This window comes from Nannobrachium achirus, assembly GCF_963921795.1.
Source record: "Nannobrachium achirus genome assembly, chromosome: 13".
NCBI classification, from domain to species: Eukaryota; Metazoa; Chordata; class Actinopteri; order Myctophiformes; family Myctophidae; genus Nannobrachium; species Nannobrachium achirus.
Window position 1 is genome coordinate 43,899,787 of NC_137833.1, and position 17,208 is coordinate 43,916,994.

At 41.6% G+C, this 17,208-nt stretch overlaps 1 protein-coding gene across 1 annotated transcript in view; it reads right to left on the bottom strand.

Annotated features, from left to right (window-relative positions):
- LOC308297343 (microtubule-actin cross-linking factor 1-like) overlaps nucleotides 1-15,816 on the bottom strand; it is a gene marked incomplete at its 3' end in the record, with an annotated part of 47,617 nt that extends 31,801 nt beyond the window's left edge. Inside the window, exons 1-2 of the mRNA XM_080740756.1 lie at nucleotides 15,754-15,816; nucleotides 11,495-11,711 (exon numbers count right to left, since the gene is read on the bottom strand). Coding sequence (XP_080596882.1) covers nucleotides 11,495-11,711 — 217 coding nt within the window. The 5' untranslated portion in view covers nucleotides 15,754-15,816. The remainder of the gene's footprint in view (nucleotides 1-11,494; nucleotides 11,712-15,753) is intronic.
- Nucleotides 15,817-17,208: the final 1,392 nt, after the last annotated feature.

Genomic DNA, 17,208 nt, shown 5'->3' on the forward strand with positions numbered 1-17,208 from the left:
TACTACTGAACTCATAAAATGCCACAGTCTCGTAGTAAATCAGTATCATACATATCCTGAAGCTGGAGACGTAGGCCTACTGATTGATTCAGTGATTGGGTCTAATGATCAAAACGAGTGGTGTAATGGTGTAAAAAATCTATAAAAAACTAAATATTTCTACGCTGTAAGGCCAGTAAGGGACAAGATGACCTCCGGTCCCTTTCATTATCACTGAATACACCTTTAATGATGTCATTACCAGGTACAGTATGTTGACCTGCACCCACACTCCTTGGATGGCAAATCATAACCTCCACCTCTCATTTCTCACATGGCCCTCTTCTAGTGCCACCATCCGGCCGATTTTTGCAAAACACATTTTTGGACAATGCTCCAACAGATTTTTGCCTAAAATCACACAAAGCGGTACACAGTATCTCTAAAGTAATGTCATCAACATGGATCTGTCCCATTTCCCATATTCCCTCCTGATTTGCTACGATTACTTTCTAAAGTTTTTGTATGGGACCTGACGGTCACTTATCTCCCGATTAGGGAGTCTTACTAATAATGATGTCATTTCCAGGTACAGTATGTTGACCTGTCCTGCACTGTGGACTATTCTAAAAATGTGTCACATGGAACATTATGTTGTTATAAAGACTCATAATATGGCAATTAGATAGGGCAGCCAACTCTGAACCCCATAAATGTCAGGCCTTTTCTGTGAATGATGACTCACTTGCTGAATACATCACTTTCAGTTTCAGACACTAACACACACTGGGCAGTGTAGTGCACTAATATAAACATTGTTTCAAAATGACTGCTTCCATATTATGATGCGATGCAAGCACAGTACAGGGTTTGCTTGTGTGATTTCATTCAGTTCTCCTTTGCTAGCCTCCTGAGATGCTGAGGAGAGATGAAATCCATTTCCTACTGCTGCAATGAGAGTATTTCCCAGCATCCTTCTGTACAGAAGGGTGGTGCCGGCCAGAGAGGCTAAGCATAGAGAGCATTTACCCAGGGGGGAGGGGGAGGACACGAGACATAATATGATCTCATGCAAGCAGGGATATAACCCTGTAAGCAGAGTTCCAGACATGCTAGCCTGCCCATCGCCATGACTACACATAAATACAACATTTGGCCGTGATGCAGTGATCAGGCACCTCGCACTAGTAAACAGCCACGATAACAGCATGATCAAATAAATGGAAGACCAAAGTATGATACAAAAATAATAATAATACTTACATAACAATTAACAAGTCTTGCAAATAGCATAGTGGATAATGTAATTATAGAATATCAAGCAAGAGATTAGCTAGTGATGGACTAGATTTAGGTTCTAGGTTCTGTCCAGTTTAAACTGTAGCACAATGAAATGATCAATCACATTTTACATGTTTAATTGCAAACCACTACATAATTATCTGAGCTGATTTCAACCGTACACATACTCCATAGGTTACAAAGCAAAACAGATACATTTTATCCAAAACCTACATCATGAAAAATCACACTCCACACAAAGGGAGCTATTGATGTAGGTTCCAAGTGCTGTTAGCCTACAACTTACAGTGCTATCATAGAACACCAAGCAGACACATTAGAGTTGGGAACGGCTCCAACAAGATAGCCGACTAATGCACTGAAATAGCCATTAGAGTTTAGTGATTTTCACTGCAGCGGCTTTAAATTGGCTCTTGAGAAACTATTTACAGCCAAAAGCTTACGTTACCGAATTCTAAATCATATTTACTTAGTTAACTACATTGTATTTGCAAAACTAAGTAAAACCCCCACTACAGTTTTGATCGTGTGCCTGATTGGAACCTGGCATGATCTGGTGGTTTAGGGCTGGGTCAGGCTCTATAATTCCCTTGGTGGTTTGAAACGACTGGTGTTGTCATCCAACCCCAGCATCCTATTCTGGGGATATCATTTGGTGAAAATAGCTAAAGCTGCAAGCTGGCATTGTGAACTTGTAGATCGTCTATTTGTAGATCGTTTTGTCGATAAAGAAAGAGAAAACTAACTCTTGCCACTGTGTGCGACCCATTGCCTATATACATTTTGATCTAAGATGATACCGCACCAGAGAAGTCAGAGAGCGGTGGTAACAAAAAAGGCCAGACCAATTGACCAATCACAATCACTGATTCTCAATAGCATGCTGATAGTTTCATGTTGATAGTATTAATTTAAAAAAAAGGCAGAGTTATTAGTATTACATTATTTCCAAATGGAGTTATTTGAAGTTAAAAGCTGCATGTGAAATTATTTATGTACCGGTATGTGTAAATGATATGCACATCATAGATAATTGGCCACTTGATGTTAATGACTGATGTTGATTTTGGCTTCTAGACGGTGAGTCGTATAGAAGAGGGTCTTGTGTGTCTGTGTGTGTTCACAGACGGTCTTGGAATCTAATGGACACGCACGCACGCGCGCACGCACGCACTGTGCGCGCGCGTGCACACACACACACACACACACACACAACACACACACACACACACACACACACACACACACACACACACACACACACACACACACTGTGTTTGTATGAGCGGGGGAGAAGCCATGAACAGTCAACATTAGGCTACTACCAGTGCTGTAGGATCGCTCCGGTGACGATTAGACAGCAGCACATACAGTAGCCGCCATAGCCGACACCTGAATTCTAATCTCTGGCGGCTTGTTTGTTTTCGACTTGGACATTTTTTTGCTGTAAATATGCCATGAAGTTGCGGAATCTTTATAATGTTTATGCCTGCAACTGCTAGATTTAATTTTTGCTATATAAATTCACATTTTCACTCCGGCCAGCTTTCTGTGTCACAGAAATGCACTCCGCCCAACAACGGATAAACATTAGTACAGTAAGTACAGTAAATTAATTTGATTGGCTTATTGCGCATTCCCGCAATGACATCATCTAAATATTAGCAAATAAATAAATGTTATATGTCAGCGGCCGTTTAAGTGCTATTGTATATGGTAATGTTTCATGGATGATTAGGGACTTTAGTTTACCCTCATGATCATGATATAATATAAAAAATCAAATACAGTAGACCTTAGATTCTCTCATGGTTGATCGAGGATGCACAGCCTCAAAGACAGGAAATAAGTTGCAGTAGAATGGTAAAGTGAGTCAGACTTAATAATACAATTTAAGTTACAGAATATCCCAGGCAAAGGACGAAACAAAAACATCATGTAACCACCATCCATTTGGATGACAAACAATAACCACAAACAATATCTGGAACTTGGATGTAGTTCAAATACACTTTTCTAACTCAGATCGTGAACATTGGTACATGAACTAAATTAAACACTGAGGATTTTATGGTGTTGACACAAAGTGTCTTTTGTACAGTAACAGACAAGCTCCATAGAGAGAGTGTGCTGTGTGTGTGTGTGGGCCACTGGGCCATTTGAATGTGATGAGTGGGCTGTGGACATACAGCCGAGGGGTTGGGCTGGGCACAGCCCAGGAGCATGGACAAAGACAGTGACTGTGCACAAAATACAATGCTGTCTGCTAGCAGCTCCTCATTGCTTTTGATAATTAAGTATGTAAAGGTCAGTTTTGACAATTAGTATGCCTTTCTTCCGGTATTCCCAGATACAATAAGTAACGGACGTTTCATACACACAGACCATCATGATTTGATAGCAGGGAGAAACTCAACACAGAACCGACCACACCCTTCAAGAGGGGAAGAAAAAATAAACACATTATGAGACTGTTCTGGCATCCAGGAGATTAGACAACACCTTCTTTGACTGAGGTCTGTCCAAGGAGCTATGTGATATTCTAGAATGATCTCAACAATTGTATTCCACCCAGGAACTGAGCTTTATTACTAAATTAGTTAGTTAATTAAGTTAATTTTCTGGATATATAAAGATATTTGTGGTGTGTGTTCTGGTCTCTTGGAGAATTGCAGGCTAAACATTCAGTAACTGGGATAAGAACCCAGGTCAGCCATCTGACGCTCAGCCAAGAGGCAATCCCAGAGAGATATTGCACTTGAGCTTGAGACAGTACTACTTCTTGTATCTAAATGTATCAATGGAAGAAATGGGAGACCAGACCACCTCCAATCACTGCAAGAGTGTTCTAGTTAAATTGTATTAAAATACTCTACAATAAATATTGTCTAAAATAACTTTCTATTCATTAACATAAGTTCCAGATGTAGCTTTAACAGACCTTGTCATCTATATAGGACTAACAGGAGTCAAGCTAGCTTCATCAATGTTTTGCTCTCAGTTGTTTCTCCTTAAGCCCTGTTAAGCACCTACATTTGTCCATTTACAATATATTTATTATTACTATGTATGGCAAATACATTATGTCAGTATTATACACAATATACATTCTAACCATGTGGTATCTTCAAGCTAAAGGGTTAAAATTGAGATGGTAGAGGAGATGACTAAGTGAAACGTTCGCCCCAATAATAATTCATCTTAATGAAAGTGGGTGATCTATTGTTTGGATCACTGTAATGGATGTTGTAATTCTACCTTTGTGTGCCAAAAAAACACATGGTGTTCCAGCAAACGTTTTTTCCCCCATATAACCAGCCCAGTACTGTCCAGTACTGTACAGCTATTGTATGTTTCAAACAAATCATGGTTGCAACCCAGTCTTCAAATCTCTTTTGTACAGCCTGTATTTCATTTCAGCACCAACCCAAGGCAAACCCTTGTAAAGTGTATTATTAACTCCAATGCCCAATTATCCCTGCATTCTTAGCGATGCTGTAAGGACTACATACATAGTGTAAGGTCTCGCAGCTAATACAGCACAGCTAGCAGGTACACCCACCAGTGGCTTAATGACCAACAGAAACATCTTTTGTTTATTTTTTAGAATAACGAGGTCTGGCCCGACAGGCTTTAATGCTTCTCCCTAGCCCTTTCTCAGGGTCTTGGACATTAAGCTTTGATATTGATACTGTCATGTACTGTCATGTGTATGACTAATTGCGAATTTTGTATTACATTATTCTTTATATCTTTAGATACATACCGGTATATCTTTATTATTAGTAGTAGTAGTTTTTTGAGGGGAAATTTATCTTCAATATGTGAACAAAAGGAATCACTGGTATGTACATATACCAGTAAGGCTCCCTAATCGGGAGATAAGCGACCGTAGGTCACTTATCTCCACAAATAGGGCAAAAATGTGTTTTGCCAAAATCTTCCTGATCCATGTTGATGACATGAGTGTAGACATACTGTGTAGTGATTTCCGTGATTTTTTTTTTCCAAAAATTGTAGGAGCAGTGTCCAAAAATGTGTTTTGCAAGAATCGGCCTCATGGTGGCGCTAGAAGAGGGCCATGTGAGAAATGAGGGGTGGGGTCTCCGCGCCGGCAAGGCGGACGAATAGGTACCGGCCCCGGCTGTCCCGGTCGCTCCTAGCCGGAGTTACGGCATTTTATGTGAGCTGCAGTGTAGGGGGTCCTCCACTGGGGGCGCCACCACTTTTGCATCCGTTCTGGAGCACCAGGAGTGGGTGGTCCCCGGGAATTCCCCGTGAGCAGCCCCGTTGGGGTGGTCATTTGGTCAGTTTAGCACATTTGGTCATTTTTTACATCTGGGGGTCCCCCAGGGACCTGGGGGTCCCTGGAGCTCCGGGGGTCCTTGGAGGTTGTAGTTTGGCAGGTAAGGAACGTGGGTGCAAAATTTCGCATGGATCGGGGCAACGGTTGCGGAGATATGAGCAGGGCAAGAGTGTGACGTGTGAGGTGTGACAGACAGACTGACGGACTGACTGACGGACTGACGGACTGACACTTTGTGCAGGGTTTGATAGTAAATGCGACCTACGGTCGCAATTATTTATACACGCACGCCGCGCGCACACACACACACACACACACACACACACACACACACACACACACACACACACACACACACACACACACACACATATATATATATATATTCAATCTATATTTTGTTCACTGTCTAAAGAAACTGAAAATAAAACTGAACTGAACTACAACAACCACACAATCCAGTGAGAAGCTGCGAGCCTGCGACCAGCTCTCACTTTGCCTGTAGGTTCCATGTATGAATCTATAATGTAACTTGTTGAGCATATCAATGCTCTCTGGAGGATGAACCCTGCAGTTTTCAGGATACAGAGCATGCATTACATAATAAAAGTAGTACAAATTTTCAGTAACAGTTGCAAAATCTGCCATGTCTTCCCATACATTTAGATCCATATTAAAATGTTATGTGTTGCATGCATGCTCAGCCAATCAGGACACAGATACAGGTATATACATTAATGTGTTTTGTATTGTGGCAGCACTTAAAAATGTTGGACCAAGAGACTTAAAGGGGAAGACCACCCATTTTTAATATTGAAATATGTAATTAATATACCTTAGAGGAGTTGTGTGGAAATAGAAAAAAGTTCCCCCCCTTCTGTGTTGCCTTGAACTGGAGGATTGATTTTGAGGTTTGTATTGTAAAGTAGGTATGTGTGATGTCATCAAGTTGTACTTTACAATACAAACCCCAAAATCAATCCTCCAGTTCTAGGCAACACAGAAGGGGGGGAACTTTTTTTCTATTTCCACACAACTCCTCTAAGGTATATTAATGACATATTTCAATATTGAAAATGGGTGGTCTTCCCCTTTAAGCCCCTTTTCCACTGCAAGGTGGAACCAGAACTTTCAGGAACCTGAACCTAATTTTTTTTTTCTTCTTTTTTGGTTCTGGTTTTGTTTCCATTGCGCACAGCCCGGTTCCAGACAAGGTTCCTGGAACCTTTTTTAGGTCCTGCTCCAACTAAACTTTAGTTCTGGGAACCTATGGGAGGGGCCAGCAGCGCTGCTGCTCTTTTTTGGGACCTTCCCGTTTAGGTCTTGTTATATGGAAACGTAAGCAGAACTTGGTCCCGGAACTTCACAGGTTCTTGAAAGTTCTTGGTTCTGGAAAGTTCTGGTTCTAGTTCTGGGTTGACCCTAGAGTGGAAATGGGGCTTTACTGACCACTTGGTTACAGGTAAAGATCAACCACAAATTCAGTTGTACCTGTACGTGTCTCTTAATTCGAGATGACATGAAAACAAATATAAGAAAGAGTCCTACTGTACTGTTCACTTTTGCTTGTTCAGCTTTGTTTACTTTGGACTGTTGAAGATTTGTCTCTCACTGCTAGAAATCACACATACGGCAATAAACATGCATACTGTATTTGAACAATGTTTGTCCAAGTTTGGCTATGGGGACAACTATCAAAATCACACAAAGACTGTTTTAGATTTTAGATACAGTAGACAACCAGAGAGGCTGGCTGGTAAATAGAGTCTCCCCGGTTTGTGCCCCAGACCTGGCCTATATGTGTGGGGTCGTGGGAAGGTGATGGTGGGGTCGCTCGAACTTCCTATTAGGTCTGTTTCATTTTATTTGTGGTGTTGAGGTGTCTCTGAGCAAGACACTTAACCCCAACAGCTCTCTGGGCCACTGCCCACTGCTCCTGTTACTTAGGAGGGGTTAAATGGAGAGGACACATTTCCCTGTGTTTGCAAATATACTGCATACAGTGATGATTACTCCAAAGTATTGGAGACCGAATTATTCATTATTGTACAACTGGAATAGCGATATTATGAGAGATTTATATAGGAAAGGGACAGAATTGTATCCTATATTGATTGATGTGGATAATAAAATGACAAGAACTTGCTTTGTCTATGCTTACTGAACAAATGTAAAACAAGATGTAAATACTGAGCTGTGACTATACTACCAGTAAGACTCCCTAATCGGGAGATAAGCGACCGTTGGTCGCTTATCTCCATAAATAGAGCAAAAATGTGTTTTTCCAAAATCTTCCTGATCCATGTTGTTGACATGAGTGTAGACATACTGTGTAGTGATTTTCGTGATTTTAGGGCAAAATCTGAATCGGCCTCATGGTGGCGCTAGAGGGCCATGTGAGAAATGAGGGGTGGGGTCTCCTCGCCGCCAAGGCGGACGAATAGGTACCGGCCCCGGCTCTCCCGGTCGCTCCTAGCCCGAGTTACGGCATTTTATGTGAGCTGCAGTGGCAGGGGGTCCTCCACTGGGGGCGCCACCACTTTTGCATCCGTTCTGGAGCACCAGGAGTGGGTGGTCCCCGGGAATGCCCCGTGAGCAGCCCCGTTGGGGTGGTCATTTGGTCATTTTTGCACATTTGGTAATTTTTTACACCTGGGGGTCCCCCAGGGACCTGGGGGTCCCCGAAACTCCGGGGGTCCTTGGAGGTTGTAGTTTGGCAGGCAAGGAGTGTGTGTGCAAAATCTGGCATGGATCGGGGCAACGGTTGCAGAGATATGAGCAGGGCAAAAGTGTGACGTGTGACGTGTGACAGAGGGAGTGACGGAGGGAGTGACGGAGGGAGTGACGGAGGGACAGCCGGTGGAGGTTTGGATAGTGTGCAAGTAACTGCGACCTACGGTCGCAATAACAATAAACAATTTAATCAAAAGACAAAAAGGTTGAAATGGCTGTCAATCAGGCATGCTGTTGATTGCCGTGCAATGTGCATGCTGCAACAACTTGTGTTGGTTGTCTCTAAAATGCACTTGAAGATTTATGAAAAGCATAATCCACACAACATTACAAGAGATAAAATGTGATGTCGATAAAAAAAAGTGATTGAGAAATTGCAACACAGCGCAAACACTGCACAAGTATTTAAATAAATGCTATATAAAATTGTGTATTGTTATTATTTTAGTAGATTTTTGCAGCAGTGAGCACCAACGATAAGCCTTCTCATTGTCTATAAGGGCCAAAGGCCTGAAGACAACAGTCACAGATTCCAAATCATGCTACATCATATGATTCAACCGAGGCACTTAAGCCCAGACACAGCTGACTGTCTGTGTTGGCTGTAATACCAAACAGCTGAAGGACCTCCACAGTCCACACTCACTCAATATGACATGTCATTCAGTTTATCCACATCTTTTGTTTCGTTTATTCTCTTAAACACAGAGCAAAAGGAAGAAATTTGAACGCTAAAAATGATCTTTGTCAGCTTCAACAATGTTGATATACAGTACTAGGCAAGCGTCCTGGGTGGGATGTGTGTGTACGATTATGTCAGAGAGCAGCTGAGAGAATGCCTTCCACATTCTGAATTTCCAAGCTGAGATTTGCTTTCATGATTGAGATGAATGGAAAGAACAAGAGCTACAGTAAGACCTCATGTATCATCTACACAGCACCGACTGCCAGTAATTTGACCAATAATCCTCCAGTGTGTCTTTAGATTAGTCTCTCCTGTCACCCACCCCACAGACTGGTTCAACCACATGTAAAACACTGACACATCAACTCCACTGAACTAGTAATTGTCACGGTAATCCTAAAGATATAGCCTACTAATAAAATAATATATTTGAAGACAATGGGATGCTCAGACCTTAGACTATTAAAATAGCCTCTATAGACCCTAGATTCAGTTCATCATTTTTTTTAACCTGTATTCCTCTTTTGGCAACAATTATTTGACACAGTCTCATCACACATCTATTGATCTATTGATTGAACTGTTTCCAAATGAGATTTCAACTAAGCTCAGTTTTTCTAAATGTGACAAATCAAATCAGATGTTGAAATGTAATATACATTCTACTGGTTATTTAAATAAGCGTTTGTCTGTCATTATATCCTACCAAATAGAGTAAAATATGATGTCATGCCAAAGACATGTAGACTTTCCTTGATAAGGACATGGACAGAGAGCTATGACCAGGGTCGTTCCCAGGGGCTTTAATACAGACAGACAGTTATTGTGTGCCTGCCCCGGCTTGTAGTTAACCAGGCAATTACTTCATCGCCAAAACGAATGACAGCTACAGCAGATGCTTTTAACACACAGACACATCATGTGTTTTTATCCTACCTTTATATTTTTCCAGAACATCCTCGTACGCTTGGAGATATTCCTTTTCGTCCGCGACCATGTAAGCCAGTGGCGTGGAGCGACCGCTGCCGTGAGCCATTATTACAGGGGCTCCATATACAACTGGCCATTCACCAGTCCACGGTGGCCCGGGTCAGTGTGCGCCTGGCCGGGGAGTGACAGCGAAACAGTGGTCGGCGCTGTTGTTCCTCTGAAAGGAGACGCCCCTAACAGCCCTCCCTGTGCGAGTCTCGTCCAATAAAAAAGAGAGACTTCTCTCCAGCGGCGTCAGTTAAGGTATGGCAACATGACTGGTGTCTTACACCAGTCATGTTGCCATACCTTAGCAACAGGCTCAATGAAAAGCCATACCCAATTGACGCCACTGCTTCTCTCAGCCTCGACATTATACTTAGTCGCGCGACGGCGTACGCTCGCCGAAAATACCAGCAGAGCAGACCCACAAGCTCACGGCGCCTCGCGTCCGCCACGTGCGGTGGGCTTGTAAATCGGATATTTTCCCCGTACAACGAGCTAGAATCGGGCTTCCCCCATCCTCCCGTCCTCTCTCTAGCTCCCAGACTCCCACCAATGCAATTCCACCATAGAGTTATGGCTCCCACGCCCGACGGGGAGTGAGTGACGCAACTGTAGCCTGGACAGTGTACATGAATAAGAAATGATGTTCCATGTGTCTTTCTTTGTGTCACTTCACAGCATGAAACCTGTCAACCCCCGTGTTATTATTTCAACCGTTCTTGTGTGACAGACAGTGCACAAAAATGATATTCCAAGACGTCACGTGGTGCGCAGACCAATGCAGGCTACGCCCATGTGATGAACCCACCGCACCGTCCACCAGACCAGAGCGCCTTATAAAAAGAGCGTCTCATATTAAACGTCCACTGGCATTGACTGTCTGTTTTGTCTGTCTGCTCTGTCTGTAGCCTACTGGACTGGTGCTAAAATGTAACCGCTGAGCTGACACACTGTTGCATGTTGACAACACCAAAGTAGACACACACGTGCCAGGATTCCAGTGTAAACAACACGTTGTTTTATTAGCCTATAATGACAGCCACAGCTGTCACTGCCTCATCAATGCCAACGTCAACGAGGACCTCTGATGGGTTTGCATTGCAATAGCCTATGTGTCATTCTCGTCTTGTAATAGAAAGTGTCAAAACCAAAACCTAACAATAATTCCATTAACAATTTCCATTTCCACCGTGAAATTGGTTGATTTCTGGGGAAATGCAGCGAATGCAGCAGCAGACCTACTATTTGCATTTATATAAGCGTCTGATCAGTTCACCAAGAGTTCACGTGGACTCGTGGAGTCATAATTCAACTGATAGGCTAATATCCATCCTATATCACAGGGGAAAAAACGCCTCAATTACCCAGAACAGGAATCGTCTTTTCGTAGGTGATGGCTAGGCTCAGATATTAGACTCCGGTCAGCATGGGTTCATCAGATCATATCTTAATTAAACAAAACAGATCCAGATGCCTGCGAGTTATTTCACCTCCCTGGGAGGTTCAACACTCACCTGCGATCCTGAGCACGGCTCTCTCAGCCGGATCCAGCACAGATCCTCCCTGGATCTTTCGCTTTGAGCGCTCGTGCCTCGGAAGGTTCCACGGCAAAGTGTCCCCGGGTGCCGGCGACAGAGTCCCAGATTTAACGCTACAGTCATCGTCGTCTGAGAAATCCGCCGATGAAGACATGGAACAGTGCAGGGAAGGGTTCCCTGAGCTGGAGCTCATCTGGCAGACAATAGAAGGGGGGGAACAAAAACAAAACAACGCTTATTGTCTTTGGTTTCGCAAATAAATGAATTATTACGATAAATAGCCTACAACAACATAGTCATATAGAGGAATCATAATCTCACCATCGCAGTCACAAATTAATGAGCAGGATAATGCCCGTTCAGGTGCTATGAGGAAGCTTATTCGTGTCATAAACCACCAGCTCGCAGCGATCCATGATAACAATAAAGCAATTGAGCGAAATGCTCAATGTGAAATCAATCGCAGCCTATCTAGCTCCCCCGCCAGGTGAAAAACAAGACTTACCGTTGTGTACATTGGGACCTGTCGGATGGAAAAATGTCCTTAAATTAGCTTCCCCATCCACAAACCAACATCTGCATATGTCACTTCAAATCAGCGTCACGCCCTTGAAAAGGAATGCGATCGATGAGCATGAGTTCATCCCTGTTTGAACCAGGATGATGTCAGTCACAGTCAGTTCAGCAGAGAGCTGAGCGCATAGCAGCCTGTTTGTTACCAAGAGATGATGGTGATGATGGGAGCAGCCTGGACCGTGTCTTTGTGCGCGTCATATTCCAGCCCAGGAAGAGAGTCAACAACAGCAGTTGCTTCAGCAACTACAGCGCCATCCCTCCCTGTAAGATGATGTTTTGTACTCGCTATAAACATCAAAGGCAGGAAAATGTCTGCCTGAATTGTGCTATTTGTCTTGTACTGTTCTCCATTTTTGTCTAATAAAATATTCAATCATTCAATTACAAACCTGCCTATAGTAGCCTACACAGTAAAATCACCTGTTCAATTTAATATAGACCTAATTCTTTCAAATGGATAAATGAACACTGAGAATTCAACTGTAGGGGTTCACAATGTTGCCTAAAAAGCCTCTTCACAGATTTATAAATAAAACATAATCTGCCTATAGTAAAGATGCTGTGAATGATTTGTTTTGTTAAAATAAGAATTAAATAGCTCTGTTGTAATCCTATAGCAATCAATGAGTGTTTGTTCAATAACATGGGTGTCCCTATATGTCTCGCCAGTTCTTTAATAAACAGAAAATACATATTTTCAGGTCGGGATGGCAATTTCATCCAACCAGCCCACATAATTGATAGAGGATAAACAAGTTACATTGAAAGTGATAAATAAATAAATTAACAGACAAAACTGGAACTGGAACACAAGCTGATAAATGATCTTGTTGGTTCTCTGTCCTGATTGGATGACATTTGTTACCCACCTGAAAATGTAGTTTCTATTAAAGAGCTAGAGAGGAGACCAACAAATATAGAGCTTTAACCTTTTAACAAAAAAGGGTTTAACCCCAAAATATCACTTACAGCACCTTTAAACCCTGTTGTAGTCTTGCCTGATGGATCTCTTATTATTGTTGCTCTATGATGTTTTGTCAGGTTGTGACACTTCGTGGTCAAACAATTCTTATCCTATTGCGGAAATGAGTCAGCCTGAACTCTGTCATCATCATCTGCTGCACCTTGATACATTTGAGATTGAGCACGAGCCAGTTGAGCAACTCAACATAAACACTGCAATGTGTTGACACAACCTGAGGGAGTGGGAACTGGAAGAGGCTTTGGATACAATAGGATTTGATTTAGTTACAAAGCAGTAGTTTCCCATGGTCCTGGAAAGTTAATTCCTCATTCATGAATATGAACATGTCCTTTTATAGAGACAAACAATGGATTTCTTGTCATCATAAAGTCTAGATAAGTCTAGGATTGCTAGATTTCTGTGTGGACAGAAGATTAACCTTATGGATTCTATGACACACTTAAAATAAAACTGACTTGCTCTCTGCACACTTACACAATAAATGAATACAACCCTATACAGACCATACAGAAACACATATTAACACATACAGCAACACCTAACCCTAAATTGGTGCATGTCCTAAATGGCTATACATAATGTATAGCCTAATATGGAAAAGGTCATTGTCTTTCAAAACAACACTTGAATACTCTTGTGAAGACTTGTCCAGTTATTGCAAAATGATTCATAATTCATTCATTCATACTATCATATCATTTGGTGTAACCCTCTAACTTATTATGAACATTATACAGCACAAATATGTCAGGGTTACAAACTGCACAGAAATGACTTCCGCAGTCACTGACCTTCAGCTGCATTAGGCCACAGATCCCATTTACTATTTTTATCTCTGGGACACTACTGTAAACTCCTCAATGTTAATTAAACCTAAGGGTGAACATTAGCCAAACGGCCCCAAAAGGGTCTATTTGGTTCCATTTGTACACTCTTGGAGTAAGCCTAACGTTCCTTCGTTATATTCATTTGAATTAATATGCAATATTAATTTGCAACTATTAATAAAACCGTCACATCTTGTCCGTATCTGAGTCAGTGAGTAAGTAACACCTAAATGTCTATAGTCTATAACTGTTGTCTGTTGATATTGTGACATCACATTGTTGTGACATCACCTCATCGAAGTTCAAACCCAGGATATCCATACATGGAGACGACTGGATCATCACCTAGATCTTCATATATGGAGCTGACCTCTACAACTGATTCCCAGATGATGCTCTATTAGGGCAACCACACTAATTGAATCCATTTTATGCCCATCAATATTAAGCCCATATCTGGGAATGCCCATATATGGACATATTGTGTTAGTTTAACCAGTGTGGTTGCCGCGACACGGGTCACACTTGCAAATTAATTATATCCTTGTTCCCTTTATGCCCATATCATATATGGAGATCCGTGTCCCGATCAATATTAAGCGCATATCTGGGAATGCCCATATTTGGCAATGCCCATATATGGGCATGTTCTGACAGCATTGTTGACTGTCACGCTCTGACATCACTGTGACTCAGACTCATCAGAAGGGTATAAAATTAGCAATGACATTGGATACCTATTCTACATCTGACCTCACAGACTCCATATATGGATATCGAATTCCGTCCAGCGCTTTTTGCCCTTAGGCGTCTTGCTGGTAGCATAGTATTGTGATATGGTAAAATAGCTTTCCTTTAACTGAGATGTAAAATGTCAGCTAACACAATAGTAGATGAATAGGTTTCACATTTTGAATGAAACCAGGCATTTCAAATGGGTTGCATCCGGTCATAACAGTTCATAACACTGTAATCTCTCAGAACAGATGAACCGAATGGGTTCGCAGATTGACAACACTGTAACTGCAGTAGAGCTAGTAGAAATGTGTAAACATTTAGAAATGTTACCCAATATATATGGTTGCTAAAACAGATCAAATGAATTATTAATATGTATCATTTTACATTCAGGATATAGGGGCCCTGCATCCTATAACACCCAGGTTTATGCTTACAAGAATAGTGCATGCAGATGAAACTGTTGTAAATATTCCAAACGGTGTAATTTTCAAGATTTTTCAAAAATAGCAGATCTACAAGCTCACAGCGCGGCACTCGGTGCCGCGCTGTGAGCTTGTATATCTGCTATTTTTCAATAGTTAAAGCATAAAATAATGATAAATAAAATCCTCAGTGGCGTTCCTGAGGTTGTTGGAGAGATGTGGAGTTGCACATTGTTCTTTTACTCACCTGATGCTACTATTTCAGTGAAGTGAGTTATAATGATATCTTAACAATCTAAAAATGGTCCTTCTATTATAAGCACGTCTGCATTTGAGCTGATCACACATTAAACAATTAGTAGGCCTATTACTATCCTATAGATATAGGATATAGGTGTTATTTTTATGCTATGTTAATTGAATATAATGGAAATGACATGAGTCCCCAGGACTTTTTGTTATCCTTTTTTTTAGCTCAAATGTCTGACAGTACTACGCGCTGTTTACATTTTTATCCAATAAAGTATTCAATCAATCAATCAATCAATCAATCAATCAATCAATCAATCAATCAGTCAATCAATCGGAACAAATCTAAAAAGTGACAGGCATATTATGTCTAGTCTATTGGCCAGCATGTGATTGACTACAGATTAGGGGTTAGGGTTAGGGAATAATACCTACAGGTTTACGTGTAGGGGTGACTTGTACAGACTGATAAAATTCTGGAAGCACTCTCTTCTTCACTTTGCGTTTCCTCAGAACTGATGATGACGAATCTGGGTCACTTTCGGGAACTTCGACCAGATTTGGTTTTTCCTCTACAATCCTAGAGCGTGCGCTCCTTCTGGCGTGGCGTGGACTATGCCTGAAGCCCTGCAAAACAAGGTCATGCATTAAACAAACACCACTTTCGTTTCGACATCCAGCATGTTTCAAAATAAAGGTTGGGTACTTAGCTTTGAGAAAAAGAAAGCAACACTTAGTGTGCAATATACAATCAACTACAGATAACTACAGAATGTACAGATATGCTTTTTTTCAACATCAATTTGAAAAATGACTTAATGCAATGAGTAAACCAACTAATCCCTAAAAGTGCACGGGGGTGTCATAGTCTTTATCGCAAGAACGAAACTAAAGATTGTTCTCTTTGTAATAATTTCCCTCATTTTTAAAAACAAAATATTACTATTATGCGTCTGAAGTGCTGAACAAAAATAACTGTCAGAATTAGATAAAACGCCACCTTGAACTCATTCATAAAATGCAAAAGAAAGGCAAAAAAGCCAGTGACTTGAGATGTTGCAGTGATGGTGATATTAGAACTCTACAATATTACTGATTCAAACCCTGCCCTTATATTTTTATAGTGGTGTATACAATGAGATTTTGTACTTGCATTAAAACCATGATTTAGTATACTTACTACCAACAATGTACATAAAGTTACTGTAATTGATCCCCAGTGAAACCATAACAATTTAATTTTGTTTAATCTGTAAATATTTGCAAGGACCATAACAAATGGACAGTTAATAAAAATCTGCCGGGACTCAACCGTATTTGGGATAACATGCTCTTGTCTGGCTCACCCCAATGCTCCATGAAACTACTACTACTACTACTAGAAGCAGAATGGGGTGGCACCAATTATGTAGGCCCCCAGCCAGGCTCCGACGCCCATAACCCATGTATGACAAGCTGAGTGAGTGGAAGATGACATGACCGGTGAGGAGGAAGGGCAGCAGGCGTTTCCACCATTCCTCCACCGATCACAAGGGAAAGCAAACCGCCCCAGGCTGGCTGCTACCAATGTGGGGAACCAGCACCTGTGATGTCTCATGCCCATCCCTGAGTAATGTTCCCCAGTCATTGTCGCCGTTAAACTACAGAAAGGTGGCACAGTGAGGCCATTCCCCTCCCACTGAGCACATGCAGGCTTGGTTGTATTGGAAAAGCTCAAGGGCTATACTTACACTTCAAGGGAGAGTGTTTTCTGCTGGTGTTTCAAAGTGTATCAAAGGGTGCGTTTCGGAAATGCGCACCGGTTCTGTTTAGGGTTAGGGTTAGTTTTAGGCATAGTTTTGCTGAGGTTAGGGTTAGGGTTAGGGTTGGGTTTAGGCATAGTTTGACTGA